Raw genomic sequence first — 17,022 nt, forward strand, 5'->3', positions numbered from 1 at the left:
GTAACAACAGAACAAATCAACATAACGGAAGAAATCACTGTGACTGATAATTATCAAAAAAATGTAAAAGCCCCTAAAATAAAAGAGCAGAGTAAAAAAAATCACACAGGATAGCCAAATAAGGGCTAACTGCAAAGAAATGGAGAGGGACATTACAATGTCATGTGACTGGACAATAAACCTGCAGCTTAACTTTAATGACAATAGGGCCCAGTAACTGCATATGGGGAGGAATAATCCCAGCTTCATATAGGAAAATCACAGGCTCTAAAAAATTACTTCCTGGTAACTAAATCTTAAACAACACTAGGAAACTAGTGTTTTTAGTACTTTGTAACTAGAAGAATCCAATGAGACAAATAAAGGATTAGAAGTGTCACAACAGGGCTATCTTGAATACCTGAATGGGAAAAAGTTTTTCATCTTTGTGTCAGTAATAAGTGGTTGGTGTGATGCACTCCAGAAACTGCCCTAACATATTAAACAGAATGTGTATATGACACTAATGGTTAAACATTTCAAAACAAATCTGTTCTGAAATTCTCTTACCGGATCATTAGCTATATGACATTTTTCCTTTCCAGTGTTTTTGTACTTCAGACTGAAGCAACAAGTTGAAAAAATAGTAGTAAAACATATATCAAAACACCTTTTGAGGCAATTATAAGAAAAGTTCTACTGTAAGGAGATCACATTGCAGAAAGTGAAACCACAGCCATATAACTTGTCAAATGGTTCATATATAGACTGGAACAAAGCTATGGACAGGACTCAACTCTGCCACTCCAACTTGAGCTACTACTGACACAAATCCTCCCATTCCCATCATAGAGCAAAACATGCTTTCACACAATACTTACTTTGCTGGATTTCTAGAACCCAGAGTCCAATAATGTGATAATATCTTTTTTTCATGAGGTAGTGACTTCTTTGCCTGAAAAAATGTGTGATGCTCTACACAAGATTTCCAAAGATTTTTGCATGCTCTGTAATTTAACATGTTGAAGGCAACAATATGCTCTCTGGATTCATTCTGTAACAGTAGGGAACACCATGTTTCAACATATACAAGTAGATGAAACAGTAAACAAGATCATAAAAAAACAAGAATTATTTTAAGCTTAAACATGAAAAATACATTGTGGCAAACAAACAAACAAACAAAAAACCAGCATACAGTAGATTTTGAGCTGGAGATGGCCAAAATACCTCTATGACTATTTGAAATTAAAAACTGCAAAATGTGCACTTTACAAGTTCATGAAATGTTAATAAAATATTTAAGTTTAGAGCAGTAAAGATTTTGTATATATGAGTATCATGTTATACTGATAAATATATTTTCAGGTTTCCAGTCAGATTTTGACCTCTTAAGACAAACAAAATTCTTTAAAACATTCAATTAAGGGTGCAATGTCAAAAGGAAAAAAACCCTCATTCTTTGAATTCAAACTCTTCATGTAAGGCTTCCATTCAATAATGTTCTTTCAAGTGCCATAATATGCAAAATGCATATTCTTTTCGTTCTTTCAGAAAAAACTGAAGATGTTAACAGAGATCTTTCTTTGGGGAAAGAAAATACTTCTGATGGGACTGGAGCTGCTGCTACTGCTGTTGAAATCCACTTCTGCTTGGATGATAATGTGAGGCCACAATGAGGAGGTTCAGAAGGCAGCAGAATATAAAACTTGCGTGTCTCGATGCAAACTCTCACGAGTAACTTCAGTGCCAAAGTGCCAGTGAAACATGAGTGCAACACAATTGTGCCATCAATGTTTATCCCAAGAGTTTTGTACAAGAGAAAGCTTTGGTTAGCTAATCTAGTTATTGATGCAAAGAAAGTGGAACGAGAGCAACGCAAAAAGTAGAAATAAAGGTAACATGAGACCTGAGACAATTGCCAGCATAGCTCAGCACACCAGTGAAAAAACAAGTTTTCATCACTCATCTTTTCTAGCTCCTCTAAATTATGACTAATTTTGTAATCTCAACATATAATTAGACAGGCAACCTTTTGCTTGTTCACAGCAACAATCCTGTTGGGAAATAACTACAAACCATTTTGGCTGGTATAGTCAATCTGTTTTTCTTGTGTTTTTTTTATTTCTAGGCAGCCTTTTACAATTGACAGGTATCTGAGACCAAGCCGGCTTTTTGCAAATCACTTCATGTCTAGTCCAGAGAATCTGCAGCTTTTAAGAAAAACAGTGACACTCTCAAGAGTAAAAAGATTTCCTCTTGATTTTACATAAGTACTGAAAAACATTTAACTGATTACAGTCTTTAAGGAACGTTTTCCCTATATCTATTAAAGCATTTAAAACATATTTTCTTTTCAAGATGTGGGTTTGTTATTTGAGTCTCTTGCATATTGGAAACAATTTGTCAGTTCACCACAATTGCTTCTAAGTAGTTACACAAAACAAAGCAGGAAAGCATAGCAAATCTTAACTCAGAATTTCTTGAAATATATGAAGCACACATCACAAAGGTTTAATGACAAATGCTATTTCTGACATACTCCCTGTTGGTTGAATCCCACTTGAAGGGTTTTACTACTCCAGCAGACAAATAAAAGTAAGTGTATAGATATTTTTGTTGGCCTGAAGTACTGGCCTTTCAATTGCCACAAAAATTATTTTATTCAAACATCTCAATTATACTGAAAGACTATAGTATAAAGATAAGGAACTAAGTATATCTAATATTCTCTTTTTAAATTTAGGTTTGATAGCAGCAATTAATTTTGCTTTTTACAAGTGTGCTTTTCTGTTGTCACAGAACCTTCTTAGCAGCCTTTAAGTTTCTAAGGCTGAAAGTTTCAACATGGATTTAAGCTAGGAAAAATATTTTGAGAAGTTTCATAAAAATTTATTCAATTTTTAGACTAACATAATCTTTTGTTAATTACAATCTGCCTCACTAACAGGTCACCTTGCAAGTTATGCTGTTAAATCTGTCTATGTTTTTAAAGGTGAGGAGAGTTCTAGTGGGATTCCAGGATATAATGCCCATTATACTTCTCAAGTCAAGTTCTAAAAGAATGGCATTTTCATGATTATCAAGAAATGAGGGTTAGAGAAATTTGAGGTAAAGGGAACAATTCTTCGTAACTAAAGTCTTTTGCTAGTTCAGCATATGGAAGAATTTCTGCATCAGTTGTATGCCTACTCACTCCATTAACAGAAAATCTGAAAATATCTAGAGCACAAAAAGCGAAGATATATTTTAGTATGCAACAAATGAAGTTGTTTTTAAGCATTAGGTAAGCACATTGAAAATAAAATTTCATTTCTGAAAGGTACAAAATGTTGCCTTTAAACAGCATAGTTCCTATTCCTACCTTAAATCCTCCACCCTTCATTAAGCCTACATGTCATGAGCTTCTCTAGCATCAGACATTCACTGATTCATCAGTCTTGCTCCCCAGTCCTTATTTGGCTCTTCAGTAGAAAAAGAAATACTGCATACTCCTAATCAAGTAGCTGATCAACAGACCGGAGCAGGGGGAGGGTAAAAGAGAAGGTGAGTAGAAGGGAAAGAGTGAGATAAGGTAAGTTGTTTTTTTCAGAAAAGGTGCATAAGGAAAGAAAAATGGAGTAAATGAAATGAGGAGAACAAATCAATGAAACATGGGACATATCCCAGGGGACTGCAAATCCATTGCCTTTGAGAACTTTCTGTAGATTTTTGAATCTACATACGACATATAAAATACAAAAGAGGTTCTATAGCACTCTCGTCCTCTTTAGTCAAACCTTGCCTAAGAATATACAGTATCTGCTCTGTTTTCCCCACACTCTTTCATCTCTTTTACTTTCAGATTCATTTACCTATTTGCTTCTGTCTTTCCAAGCAAAAAAGTGATCATTTTGAAGACTGACACCAATGCAGTCATCTGTCCTCGCACACCCCTCAAGCATCCCACTATTCTGGTGAAACCCCTAGGACTCCACTCCCCTCTCTCCCTCTGCACGGCACCAGCAAGCTTTTCCAAGCAATACCACCAGAGCACTGCACACTTGATGCCCTAAATTTCAAACAAAGCAGGCTGACAAGGATGGATGTATCCACAGATTCAGTGGCACACCTGGTCTGCTTTTTCACATGAACTGAGGAGGAGCAAAAAGGTCATGCAGCTGGCCTTACTTTTCTTACAGTTCTGTAGCTCTTTAAGCATGACACTGCATGCATTACTGTCATCTCTGGAGGTTATGAAACAAAGAACTATGATCACTTAAAAGAAGGTAAGCTAAAAGAATTAAGAGCCTTGAACTGTCATCATTTATCAGATGTTTGATTGAACAAATTAAGATTGCTGCTCTCTTCAAAAGTGACACAGGTCTCCAGAGACAAAAATTCTACTTTTGACAGCAGCCAAGTCTTTATGTAATGAACACACATATTTTACATTAAGTCCACAGATAGTTCTATATTGACACTTTATTTGTTCATATTACAAAATCATTGTGAATACACTCATTTTCAGAGAATCATAGAATGGTTTGGGTTGAAAGGGACTAAAAATCATTGAGTTCCAAGCCCTGGAAACTGCTGTCTGAAAGCCTGCACTTATCTGTATATTTGAAAATATTTAGATTTTAAAATTACTATTTATCAGTGAATTTTTAATCCTCAAACTCAGGAGAGAAGTTACTACTTGCAAGTGTTTACACTCACAATTGAGTAGAATGGTCTATCAACCACTCATTTCTTCATGCAGCGAAATATAAATGAACAGACTGACATGTCTGCATATAAAAAACATATTTCAAAACTTACAGCTAGTAAAAAAACCTTAAAATCACCCTACTGTGTGTAAGGACACACCCTGTGCATGCTATGTGTGTGTGCAAGCATAAGTGCAGTCTGGAAACTAACTCTTTTTATACATGAATCCTGAAATGTAACATATACATACTTGCACACTCCTCAAATTTCAAAGAGCCCGCCAAAATGGGAAAAAAGAAGGATACACAGAAAAGAAAAAAGAAGAAAACATTTTCCTTTTGGGTAAAAAAAAGGCCTCCTTAGAAATCTGTGTTCAGCAGACCTTCTAATCTATGTGGATCAAGAGGTGGTCTTGTAACACAGTTCCTATAAATTTAAGAGCTTGTGTACTACCAGAAAGAACCTCCAAGAACTTTAGGTACAAGTTAACATTTACCTTTTACTAAGTTTTGTCCTCAATTGAACTAAAATATTTATACATCTGCTGATCACTAGTTTCTGAGAAGTTGTTTTTTTCTGTCATATTAAATAATCTATGCTCTTTGTAAAAAATATCTTATTTTTTTCATATTGTGGCAGCACAATAATAATCAGTAATCAAGATTTCCTTCCCCATTAAATAGACTAATATTTCAATTGGTCTTCAAAGAGCACAAAGCAATCAACAGAAGCCATCTCTTAACAGTTGAAAAATTTTATGTGCGCTTTATCAACTCTCTTCATATAATTTGCCAACTCCTAAAGCCCTCCATGTTACACACAGCAGCAGGTGGGCTATTTCCCTTTTCAACCTCATGTTTTCCATCTGCAAAGCTCTCCTTTCCTCCAGGAACCCTGCTCTCTTCCTGAGCTCTGAGCCGCATAAGCTGAAGGGACCTGACAATCTCCCCCTAGATGGGACAAGCAGTTTAGTAGATTCACTGCATTAGGGAACTCTACAGGGCAGGGAGAGCAAAAAGGGAAAGAGCAGAAGATGCTGGTGAGAAAGGGGAAATATGCTGTTAATAGATATTGGAGAAAGGACGGAGATCTGCATTTACCCAAGTCCCCAAGGGAAAAGAAGCCTCTATGGGAAAGATACACTCCAACAGACTGAAAGTGGAGGGATTCAGTGTTGGAAAAGAAACAATAAAAGGGAAAAAAGAGAGGGAATAAGCAGACAAGAATAGCAAGACCAAGTTAACGAAAGAGTTTCAAAGGCACACTATCCCAACAGAGCCTTTTGATCAGCAGTTTGTAGGTTACATTCAATATAAAATATTGAATATTGACACTAGAGCAAAACAATATTAGAGGACTACTTACATGTTTTTGCCGTTGTTGTATAAAAAACTTTTTCCTTTTAAAGGAAATTTTTAAAATGTTCACCCTAAAAGACAGAAACAGGCCATGAAATACCGAGCAATGTTTAGAGTGATAAAACAATGAAAAATAATATTGTGTACAGTAAGCCTGAAAGATTAGAGCTGTAAAATATTCAATGAATAATATGCAGCCATCTCTTGTGTTGAGTGGCAAATAAATGTCCTCGTTTAATCTTTAAATAGTTCACAGCAGTTCTCTCCCACCAAATCTATTCTTGCAGCAAAAAACTCGATGACATCTTCTACACTAAGCTGCACAAATGTTAAATGTGTCAACTTTTGTATAACTTTAGAGTCATATGACAACTGTGACTAAAGGAACAAAATTGAAGACCCTAATGACATGACAAGGTTGGTCTTACAACAACTGAAACTTTGCAGAGGCATTGCAGAATTTGTTTCATAACGTGAAAGATATCATGTATTTGCCTTAATCACTAAACAAAATCTCTAGATAAAATCATCATTTTAGAAGGATGAAAACTGTAGGAAAAAGTGTTAATATACTTTTCACTTCATTAACATTGCTATGTAATTTATGTGGTAATTTTAGAACTGAACACATCTTTTTAAATATACACAGCGTGAATACATATTTTCTAAGGTAAAGATTACAACTGAAATTGGTGCTCAAGCAATTTTCATTTTAATTATACACTTATCAGTTTTTCTAAATTAAACAAACTTCCACCCACCTGCACACCTTCCCACAGCAAAACAAGATTTGTCTAAAATACCTAAATTTTCTCTGCAATAGTTCTACTTCAGTAACTGAAAACCTGCATTTTTGGACAAAGAAATCTCTGATCTATAGTCAGCTGGAATCTTACAGAGGCCTTTAGGAAACCTATTTAAGGTTTGATCAAGTCATATTTGCCTGAAAAAAAATCATGAAAGGGTTTTGTAAGTTTACTGCTAAAAGTCTCATAATATTTTCGAGAACAGATGTTTCACAGGATGTTAGATACCAAGTATGAACTTTGTTGAAAGTTCTCTCAGTTTGGCACAGTTTTTGCATTACTCTCATTAAGTGCGATGGCATAAAAACTCATTCCCAACTGCTCATGGGAGAGGCACTTGAGTTATAGAGCAACATCCTTCATGGATACAGGAGAATATATTTGCCAGTTACTAACAAGAATATTAATGGAATTACCTATCCCTCTTTCTGCACAAGAGGTGGAAAACAATGCCATTTTCAGAAAATGCTTTTCTCCATCAATTACAGAACCACAAAGAAACAGGTATTTCAACACTATTCTTCAACAAGACAAACTGATGTGAAAATTAATGGAAAATTGAAATCATATCCTGTTAGGTCAACTATTAAAATACTCGTGTCATTTGACTGGCTACCTCAAAGATCAGTGATCTGCATTGCTCATCTAAAAGCTCTTGATTCTGAATATCTGACAAGTCAGAAATTTTCAGTTGTATTTCCTGAGCTGCAAGTACCAAAACTCCCTCAATCGCTCTCCACTATCTCCCGCTTTTTCTTGAAAAACCCCAAAACAAGCAAACAAAAAACTACCAAAACTCCATCAAAACCAAAACAGCCCCCATGATTCAGTGCATGACCACATAATCATTTCAAGCCAAATCAGAGCACTAAGTCTCTTTATTTTGACATTCTCCTAAATAGAATACCCCTCTCAATTCCATTCATTCTTCTTAAAGTACAACTAAACCTACTTAGTTCAGGCATGAAGAACACTTGCTACTCTGACATTTTCATTTAACAATAACTAAAAATCATTTGCAATATTATGCCCACAAACTGACTGAATGTTCACACCTAGAAAATAAAAATCTAGGAGATTAAGGTGTCAAAGCACTTAGACTTAACAAGTTCTTGAAGGTGCCATATCCAAAAATTATATTAATAGAATGCAGTTACTACTCTTATAACTGGCAGTTCAGTTTTCTCTCACCAATAATCTGTTCAGTGACAGATATGCATACTCACAAATTGTGAGTGTTGCAGATATGCAACACTCACAAATCATTAAATTTCATGGTTTATTTAAAAAGCACTCACTAGTTGTAGCATATTAAGAATGATAGATCTTTTGGGTCCCATCTTCCTATCATTCACAAGCATCAAAATAGATTTGTCACTCCGTGGGCCACAGAATCGCTAATTTTTGATTAAACTGGCAGTCCTGTCCTAGAACTTAGTACTAACAGCTGGTACTTGTGACTTGAAGCAAAGAGAAAGTTTCTTTACCTGTAAACCCTATACTTTGCCACTGAAAAAAGATTCTGTCAAATTTGCTATGCAAGATACTTGTTTTCCAAGTTTTAACTAGCAATGTATTATGCATTCCTCAACCAGTTTCTCTGAAATTTTCAAAGCAGTGAAATGGCATACACAAAATAGCATTTACTACCTAACTTCAGTTGCTGCTGTATTTGTATGTTTTTGCCATTAATATTTACTTGGAAAATTTGGAAATAACCATATAACTGTTAAGCACCCTTGAGAATAACTCTGCAGAGTGCACAAAATACTGCATTAAATACAAAGCTATTTTTTAAACCTATCTTGACTTGCATTGTCGCTGACTGATCAGTCAGCTCTTTACGTAGGTTGCTTTGATTGAAAAGCATCTTTTTGCCAAGGCAGAGCTCTCTCACTGCCTCTGTTCCTGAAAACTTTTGGGCCCCTTTGACTACTACCATATGGCATAGTTGTATTGTTGTCATCCACTGCAAAGTATTTTACTTAAAATTTTGGATAGAGTGCTTCGATGGTGTTTGCTGCCACCTTGAGTTCTAACTTGTTAATGGTGAAGTTTGCACAGTCCATAGGAAAAACCACTTGATACGAATGGTGTTACATAAAGAGCCTAAATAAATACTACTTCAGGCATTACAGAAATACATCCTGCTTTGAGATCTAAAATAAAAGTGAGAATTCAAACTACAAATACATCCCAAGCAACCACTCTGGTGGTTTTCAGTGTTTGCTTGTTTTGGTGGGATCAGGGAATGGACACCATTCCTGCACAAAGAATTATGATTAACTCAAACAAGATGCCAGAAATAAAATATCAAAAAGTTAGCCCCTGTGTAGGGAGCTTTTGCTTTCAAGATGAAATGAAATTTTTAGAGAGAGAGAGAGAGAAGCAGAGAGAAAGTGAGTGAGTAGGAAAGCTTGGAACAACTGCATGAGCTGTCAGCTTAAAATATTACTGCCTAAACCTCATATTTTAGAGTGGGAATTATTTGAACTGAAAAACCTGTGGGTTTTACTTCCCTCAATTTTTTTCTGTAAATGAGAATAGGCTTTTGTGAAAAATGTTTTAGCATCTGTGTTTTATTCCTCTGTGCTCTTCAGGAGTAAAAGTAGCACAGGAAGTTGTAGATTCCTCCTGTCCTGTGTGCTACAAACTATTTTTCCCTTCCTTAAAAAAATTCATAGTCACAGATTTTAAAATGCCATTACTCCTGTGATTTTCAGGAACAACTATTATCAATTCATATCTTAGGTCAACTAAGTTGGCAGAACAACACTGGCAGAAGACAGAAAATGTTCCTCCAGCTGGCAGTTTTTAAAACCTGCAGAAGTTGAAATAAGCTGAGTGGCTGATGTATGAAAGAGAAACACTCAAGGCACAAAGATGAGAGTCAAGTCTTCTATGCTTCAATGTGCATTAGAAATGGAAAAATACAAGCTTTCACTCTGCTGCTACATGAGAGCATTATTACTGACATGCATTTACCCCGGATGATTGCAGCACATCCCAGGGAGTTGAAATGCAACTCACAGCAAAGAAAAAAAAACTCCAGAGACCATGCAGTATATTTTCCCCTAGAATTTAAATTGAAACTGATTTTATTGTTTTTCTATAGGAAATAGCTGTTTGGCTGGGTTCATAAATGGAAGGATGGAATAACACTAGTATTTAAAGACTACAGCTAGGGAGTTTTTTTTTTTATAATTAAGGGCCAAAAAGCAAGTACAACTCACTGGAATGTATTTTTCTGTCATGATTAAGAACACTGTCCTATCTTACTGAAAAAGTTATCCAGAACAATTGTTACAAATTCAAAGAATTCACGTATAACATGACAAAGCTATAGTTTTATCAAGCATAAAAAAAAAAGTTCATACTTCATTTAAAAAAGAAAGACTGGAAAAAATTTCTTTCTGATCCAATCCAAAAACCTTAAGGAAATGCCTGACCTCCATATAATTTCTTATTCAGGTTATAATTTTAGTATGATATAACTAATAAAGCCCAAAAGCACTTTAAAAAAATTATAGCTTATGTAACTTCTCATGTCATTCACATCAGAGTTCCTGTGCACATTACTTCTTTGCAGAGGTTATTTTCTACAGCACAATCATGCATTGTAATGTTTTATGTATCAGAGAATAATGTGAAGGTCTCTCACCTGCTTGTAAATGTTATATACCCATATTTGATGACATTTAAAAATGTCTAAATTATATTATCTTACTTCCTGTAAATCTGAAACTCCAAAAACCTAATTTTACATTTCTACTTCAAGTAGTGTCTTCTTGCTGAATGCCACGTTAAAAAGTTCAGACTGAACTTAATTCAGACTGAATTAGGGGCTGAACTTTAATAGCAATACTGATTGGTTTTGTTTTTAAAGAGACATATTATGGAGCACAACAGCAACAAATCTCTAAGACCACAAGGTCCTCATAATGTACTCGGACCTGTATGTAAATTAACTTGATCAAGACTTCACACAGTGTAAGGACTTCAAAAGTCTTAAAGATTTAAAAGCCTAGGTAAGTTTTTGTTTTTATCTAAGCACAAGAAAATAATACAATACTCCATAAAGAACAAATATGTGTATTGTAGGCTTCTTTGGTAAAACTGTGAAAGCAAATGGACGTAAGATTGAAAAAACTGGACACATTTCTTTACAATACAGGAATTTACCAGGGATAGAAGCTTGTACAGATGAGTTTTCTATATACAGCAATCCCACTGGATGCAATCCCAATCATAAGATCTAGATTATGGAGATCCTAAAAAAGAAAAATACTGTAAGAATACAGATGCAGTTTGTGTCATTCACATTTATCTACTCATAAATTTATTTTCACACTTTCTATACCTAAATTGCTACACTTGAGGAATAAAATCAATGACATTTTTGAGTTTTGATTTTTGCTCATGTCTTTCCTTTGATGTTATCTATTACACATTCTAAATATTATTCATTCATTAAAGTTGTAACATTCATTCTACTACCCAGGATGTTCCTTAGGTCTGCATCAAGAGTAAATTTGCAAGTCTAACCTTATTTATTTCAGGAAAGAAGTTGAAATACTTCCAAAGATTAGTCAGGTAAATGTCACAGAATTTTGGGAACTGAACAAAAATTGCCTGATTACATGCTGTTAAAAAAAGGAGAGGAAATAATTCCTTACTTTTTCCTAAAAAGGTCTTACCAAGAAAGACTGCACAGGAGGTGACCATAATTTCACACATGAGAATATGTTGGAGAAATACACATGAACATTTCATATAATAAATTAAATCCATTATTAACTAAACCAAAAGCTGTGCATTAGCTTAACACATGCAACTGGGAAAAAAAATCAGAATTTTACAATCCTTTCTAGCTACTGAGATACTCAAGAGAAAACATATAAGCAAAGATTTGAGTTTAAAAAAACCCCAAAAACAGAGGCAGAGAGGAGGATGCTGGATGGTCATTTTGAGCCTAAACCCAGACCAATGTTAAAGAAGTTACAAATCTTGGCTTCCCAGTTCTTATGATCAATACACACTAATGTGGCATTACACAGATTTCTAAACAGACCTAAATGTATACATCAATCCACATGTAAGTAGAATCCATCGTTTCAAATATCAGCTTTGACTCAAAAGCAGTTTCAGATTGTTTTTAAAGGACAGCCAATGGTAACAGATTAAAGCCTTCAGTAGCACAGTTGCTCCTCTAGATGGTACTCTGGGCTCAATTAATATATGGCTTTCCTCCATGTCCAATCCCAAGTTCTTTATATTAGTAAGGTATGGGAAAATATAACAGGCAGCATGTGCTCTGGCAATACTGTGGAAAGTCTATAATAAATCCTTTAAAAACAGTTGAATAGAAGTGTGATTCAGGCCCATAAATGAGTGAAGTCCAGCCTAATTTGCAAAGCATAATACAGGAATCCAGAAGTGACATCCCTGTATTTAAATACTTGGGAGAAACAGAGGTATTCAGGAGATTAAGTGCCTACAGTTTAGCTGCTTCTGCCATGGTATGGCCAACCTAAAGCAGGGTAGAAAATTGTATTATTAGCACTCTGAGCTTACACTAGGCTCCTGCTTTTAAAAATCAATACTGTGAAGAAAAAACAGCTTTTAAAGTAAAACCTTAGAATCAACATGATTAAGTAGAAACAAAGGATTATCTAAAACACTTGATGGGGATTAATTAGGCTAAACTACTCTATTTTCTCCAGAAGCTTTGTCAGAACAAAGTTCATTCCTTACCCTCCTCTGCACCAGCCCAAACCACTAAGCTCCCATGTTATTTGTTACTATGAATTCTTTTGTATTAGGCCTAAGAAACACAAAATCAAGATGCTGGAACAGCATAAAGAGAGGGTCTCTTTAACGAAAAATGATATCCATGTACAGTTATTTCACTTTCATAGCATGCTGTTAAATTGCATAAGAAAGAAATAACATGCATATTTTTATTAAAAAACAGGTAACATGAAGAAGATAATAAAAAGTTGTAAAGAAAAGTTGTAAAAAATTGTCATGCCAGGCATCTAGCTAGTTAAATACCAATTCATATTTGATTTAATTTACAATTACCATTTTTATTTTTGTAGATATGGAAATAATATTGATTCAAAAAATTTCCTATCTTCAACTCTCTGAGTAAAAATGAAAGATAAGTTAACAGCAGATTAATTATTGAGCAGAGGGGATAGTGGTCCAGAGTGAAAAGGAGATTAGAAATTCAAGGAATATCAATATAGTTTTAAGATATTGAATTCACTCTCTTGAGTCTCCCCTACCACTATCACATATTTTATTATTTTAGCAGTTCAGATTTTTCATCAGAAAAAAAGCAAAAGCGTTTGCAGATGAAAACTGAGCTCAGATTGAAGTTGCATATTTAGTAAGTTGCTAAGAAAAAAAGGCTCACACTTATATTAAATATTTAACTTTGTATCATAAAACAAAAAAAAATAAGGAAGCTATACATCCATCTGCTCTTCAAGAAACATTATCCAAGAGTATCCCACTCTCAACCACCAGTACAGGAGCACCAGCTTCTTTGGGCCATTAGTATAAAAGCCAGGTGTTACCTGGTTCTTCTGCCATACACCATCTAAGAGGAACAAGATCATCAGAATCCACAGAGATAAACCCTTTCACAGAGACACAGCTTAATTAGCCCCTGCTAAATCTGTCAAGGCACTGGGATGTGACAAAACTGGAAGGATGATTTAAAAGCAGTACTGAGAGGGGGGAGGATACCAGGAGGCACTGTAAACATCCCTGCCAGAGCAGGGGCAGGACACAGCAGCCTCTGAAGAAGCAGCTTATAAACCTTCACTGTAAACTTCTTACAGGGAGCAAGGCCAACCTCATGTTGGTTGAGAGGTTTGCCTCATGGCATTCAACCCAAACAGGGACTTGCAACTGATGTTTTAGAAGGACAAAACTTCAGAGACAACCAACTAAACCCTGACTGATTCAGCTTCAGGTCATTTACAGGTAGAGGATTTCCTGGTTTCGAAGCTTCTTTTATGTTTAATGGACTCCAGTGACTGCCTGACTGTTCGTGATAGCTATTTCACCTTGAGCATCCATTCAATCAGAAGTAACCCTTACAGTTCAACTGCAGCATTGTGGGAAAAGTTCCTTTACTTAAACCTGTCTCTTTTTGGGTCGACTGAAGATCTTGTTGGCTATTCACATTCTCCATGCTGTTCACCTGCTACAGAAGGCTTTTCCTTTAAACATTCATGATTGTTATCCTTCTCTGTACTTTTCTTTTTCCATTACCTACTCTGAGATAAGGAAGTGAGAGGAAGAATGAAGATCAACATTCAAATGATATTGAAACTCAATTTGAAAGGTGGCATGATATTTTCTGGTTTGGGTTCTATTTCCTTCCTCTCAGCTTCTAAACATCTAGATGTCTAGTTCAATGGCTGGAAAAAACAGATCACAGATTTCATCCTTAAAAAATGAATTTTGATAAAACTATTATTTTGAATTGAAACAGTAGCAAAATTGTCTGCAGTGAAATTTCATTTAGCTGAAAATGTCTGAATCCAATCTATTATCACTGCTGGCACTGGTAAAACCACTACTGACACCCTGCATGCAGTTCAGCAGCCTGCAGCTCAGGAAGGATAATGGAAATTGGAAGAGCTTTCAGAAACAACATCCTGTCAATATTAAGAGACTGGTCACAGTCTAGAGTGGAAATCTTAGCACTCAAGTTGGCTTATCAAAATACTAGGCTATAATAGAAGTTAAAAGGCAAATATCCAATCAAGTTAAGTGAATATAGTGATCTCAAGTGTAACACTAAGAACTTCTTCAATAAAGTAGAAAGGTGACAAATAACCTAATGGACAAACTATACAAAGTCAGATTTAATAATTTCCCTGTCTTTCTACTTTTATCCATTATTTTAAAAAGTGTCTACCTTTTGAGCACTGTATTTCATGAATATGAATGTAATTGCAGTGGCTTCATACAGAAGCACTTTAAGAATTTCTAGAAATTCAATGCAACACTCACTTATTTGTGGCAGCATAAAGAAAAACAAGAAAAAAATATGCTGAAGGAAGCAAATGACTCATTCTATTCCTTCCTCATCATAAAAGAAATTTATCAATTTTTCATTCTAACTCTTAGTGTCAGGATTATTAAAAAACCTCAAAAATGTTAGGAAAACTAGAAGTCATCTCCACTTATGAAATCAATTATCTGTAGTACACTTCCTTTGGTTTTTACACTACAAGTCCTATACAAAAACAATTTACTATTACACATAAGCACAAAAGGTAACTTGCACCCTAGAATGCAAATAAAAAAGCATTTTGGGGATTCACTTCAGATGAATAGTGTAGCCAAAAAATTAAATTGCAGTAGACAATGAAATACTAAGACATGTTTCTTATCAATAAACACCCTGTATTTAAAGAATTCAAATACATTTTTACTGGTCATCACTCATGCTGTTAAATACTTAGATTTAGCCTGGAATCAAGGAATACAGGAATTTAAATGTGAAAAACCCTCTATAATCTTAACACTATAATCTTAACTCTATAATCTTAACACTAAGAAATTAGTGCTAGAAATTCTGAGAAATTAACCTCACAAAACACCTGACAACTAATAGCACTAAACAGAGCATTTCATTTTCTTTCATGTAAGACACTCAGAAATCTTTGTAAAATTATTAAGTAAAATATATTGCAGTAACCAAATAGTTTATCTTAAAAATACTTTATTACACTTTGAGGAGCTCTAGCTTATTTGGTTGAAATTCTAGCACCTATGTCATACATAAGTTATTGAAAAATTAACCAGCTCTACTTAAAAATAGAGATGATAAAGTCAGTACTTAAATATTACCTTTTTTTTTACTGCTATTAATTAATGTAAAAAAAAAACCCACATAAATTTACTTTCCAAGGGAAAAATTACAATGTAAACATACTCTACCACTGTGCAATTCCACTCCATAGAATTCAAGTGTTCTTGCTATATTTATATAGCAGGACTCTGCTTCAGATTGCTTGAGGCCACTAGAAGAAGGGAAAAAGTAATAAATTTGAACCACAGACCAGTCAAAAGTAAAAGATATTATATTTATTCCAAAAGCATAAAACCAGAAGAATGCTGAAGTCCAGTGTCTCAGAAATAACCCTACATTAAGTAGTGCCACAATTTCTTTACTGGTGAATACCCTGCTAAAGTACTCCCAAAAAATTAAGTGAATTATGTGTGATTTTATTACCTTAGCCACTCGGGACTAGCTATTTTTGGAAAAATCTTTGTTATCTGTTATTTTCAAAGGGATGAGGAAACAATTCCCCTATAAAATCTGACATTTTTAATAAGAAGCTGTATCTGTAAATACTGTGTATTTCATAGTCTCTCAGAAAGTAGTCATGAAGAAGAAAGATAAGAAGCACGAATGCACTAATAAAATAAAGGAGAGAGAACAGACTAAAAGTTAAAGATATGAAACACACCAAGGAAAAGCCATCTGAGATAACCTAAAATCTGTAAGTCCTAAAATATTTTTTCTCCTGCAGATAAGACATTAAAATCATAAAAGCATTTGACCTTCTCGTCTTCAAGAAAGCTTCTATGAGTACAGGTAAAAACAACTCTTTGCTGGGTAAGCTTCCAAAACAACATGCATAAAATTACATTAATCAAATCAATTTAGGTACAACCTGCAAAAAGTTGACATAATACTGAGTTATGTTAAGAACTCCAGCCTCTATTACTCCCAATTAACATCTCTCTTTTTAAATGCAAAGCCATCCAAATACAATGCCCTGAAACAGTCACTCTAGGAAATCTTACATCATGCTGCAGAGAACTGAAAGCTACCTTGAACTGGAAAGCCATGGCCAGTGTGGCTTGAGGATGCCATAACATCAGGAAAAAAGAGAGCAAAGATTAAGAAAACTTCTGTTTGTCATAATACTGAGCTAAACTGGTTTCTCAGATCTACATGTATACTGACTTTTGTCAGCTTGATTCTGAAAAACTTTAGTAGACCCTGTATCTTTCACTGTGTCAGAAAATTATAGAAACAAACCAATTTAAAATGGCCATTTTGTTATATAAAAGTATGCTGAATATGTTTGCAAAAGTACATTGCTGTCATTTTAAATATTTTGATCAAGTACTTTGTTCAGAAGGTCTGC

At 34.7% G+C, this 17,022-nt stretch overlaps 1 protein-coding gene across 4 annotated transcripts in view; it reads right to left on the reverse strand.

Moving 5' to 3' along the window:
- Positions 1-17,022, reverse strand: part of PTPN3 (protein tyrosine phosphatase non-receptor type 3) — a 156,474-nt gene that overhangs the window by 45,074 nt on the left and 94,378 nt on the right. For 3 of the 4 annotated variants that reach the window (XM_077182876.1, XM_077182865.1, XM_077182880.1), the window contains exons 9-12: positions 15,798-15,885; positions 11,018-11,106; positions 6,037-6,100; positions 861-1,033 (exon numbers count right to left, since the gene is read on the reverse strand). In XM_077182876.1, coding sequence (XP_077038991.1) covers positions 861-1,033; positions 6,037-6,100; positions 11,018-11,106; positions 15,798-15,885 — 414 coding nt within the window. The remainder of the gene's footprint in view (positions 1-860; positions 1,034-6,036; positions 6,101-11,017; positions 11,107-15,797; positions 15,886-17,022) is intronic. The other variant, XM_077182888.1, reaches the window with a different exon arrangement.

The sequence above is a fragment of the Agelaius phoeniceus genome, chromosome 1 (assembly GCF_051311805.1).
Source record: "Agelaius phoeniceus isolate bAgePho1 chromosome 1, bAgePho1.hap1, whole genome shotgun sequence".
NCBI classification, from domain to species: domain Eukaryota; kingdom Metazoa; phylum Chordata; class Aves; order Passeriformes; family Icteridae; genus Agelaius; species Agelaius phoeniceus.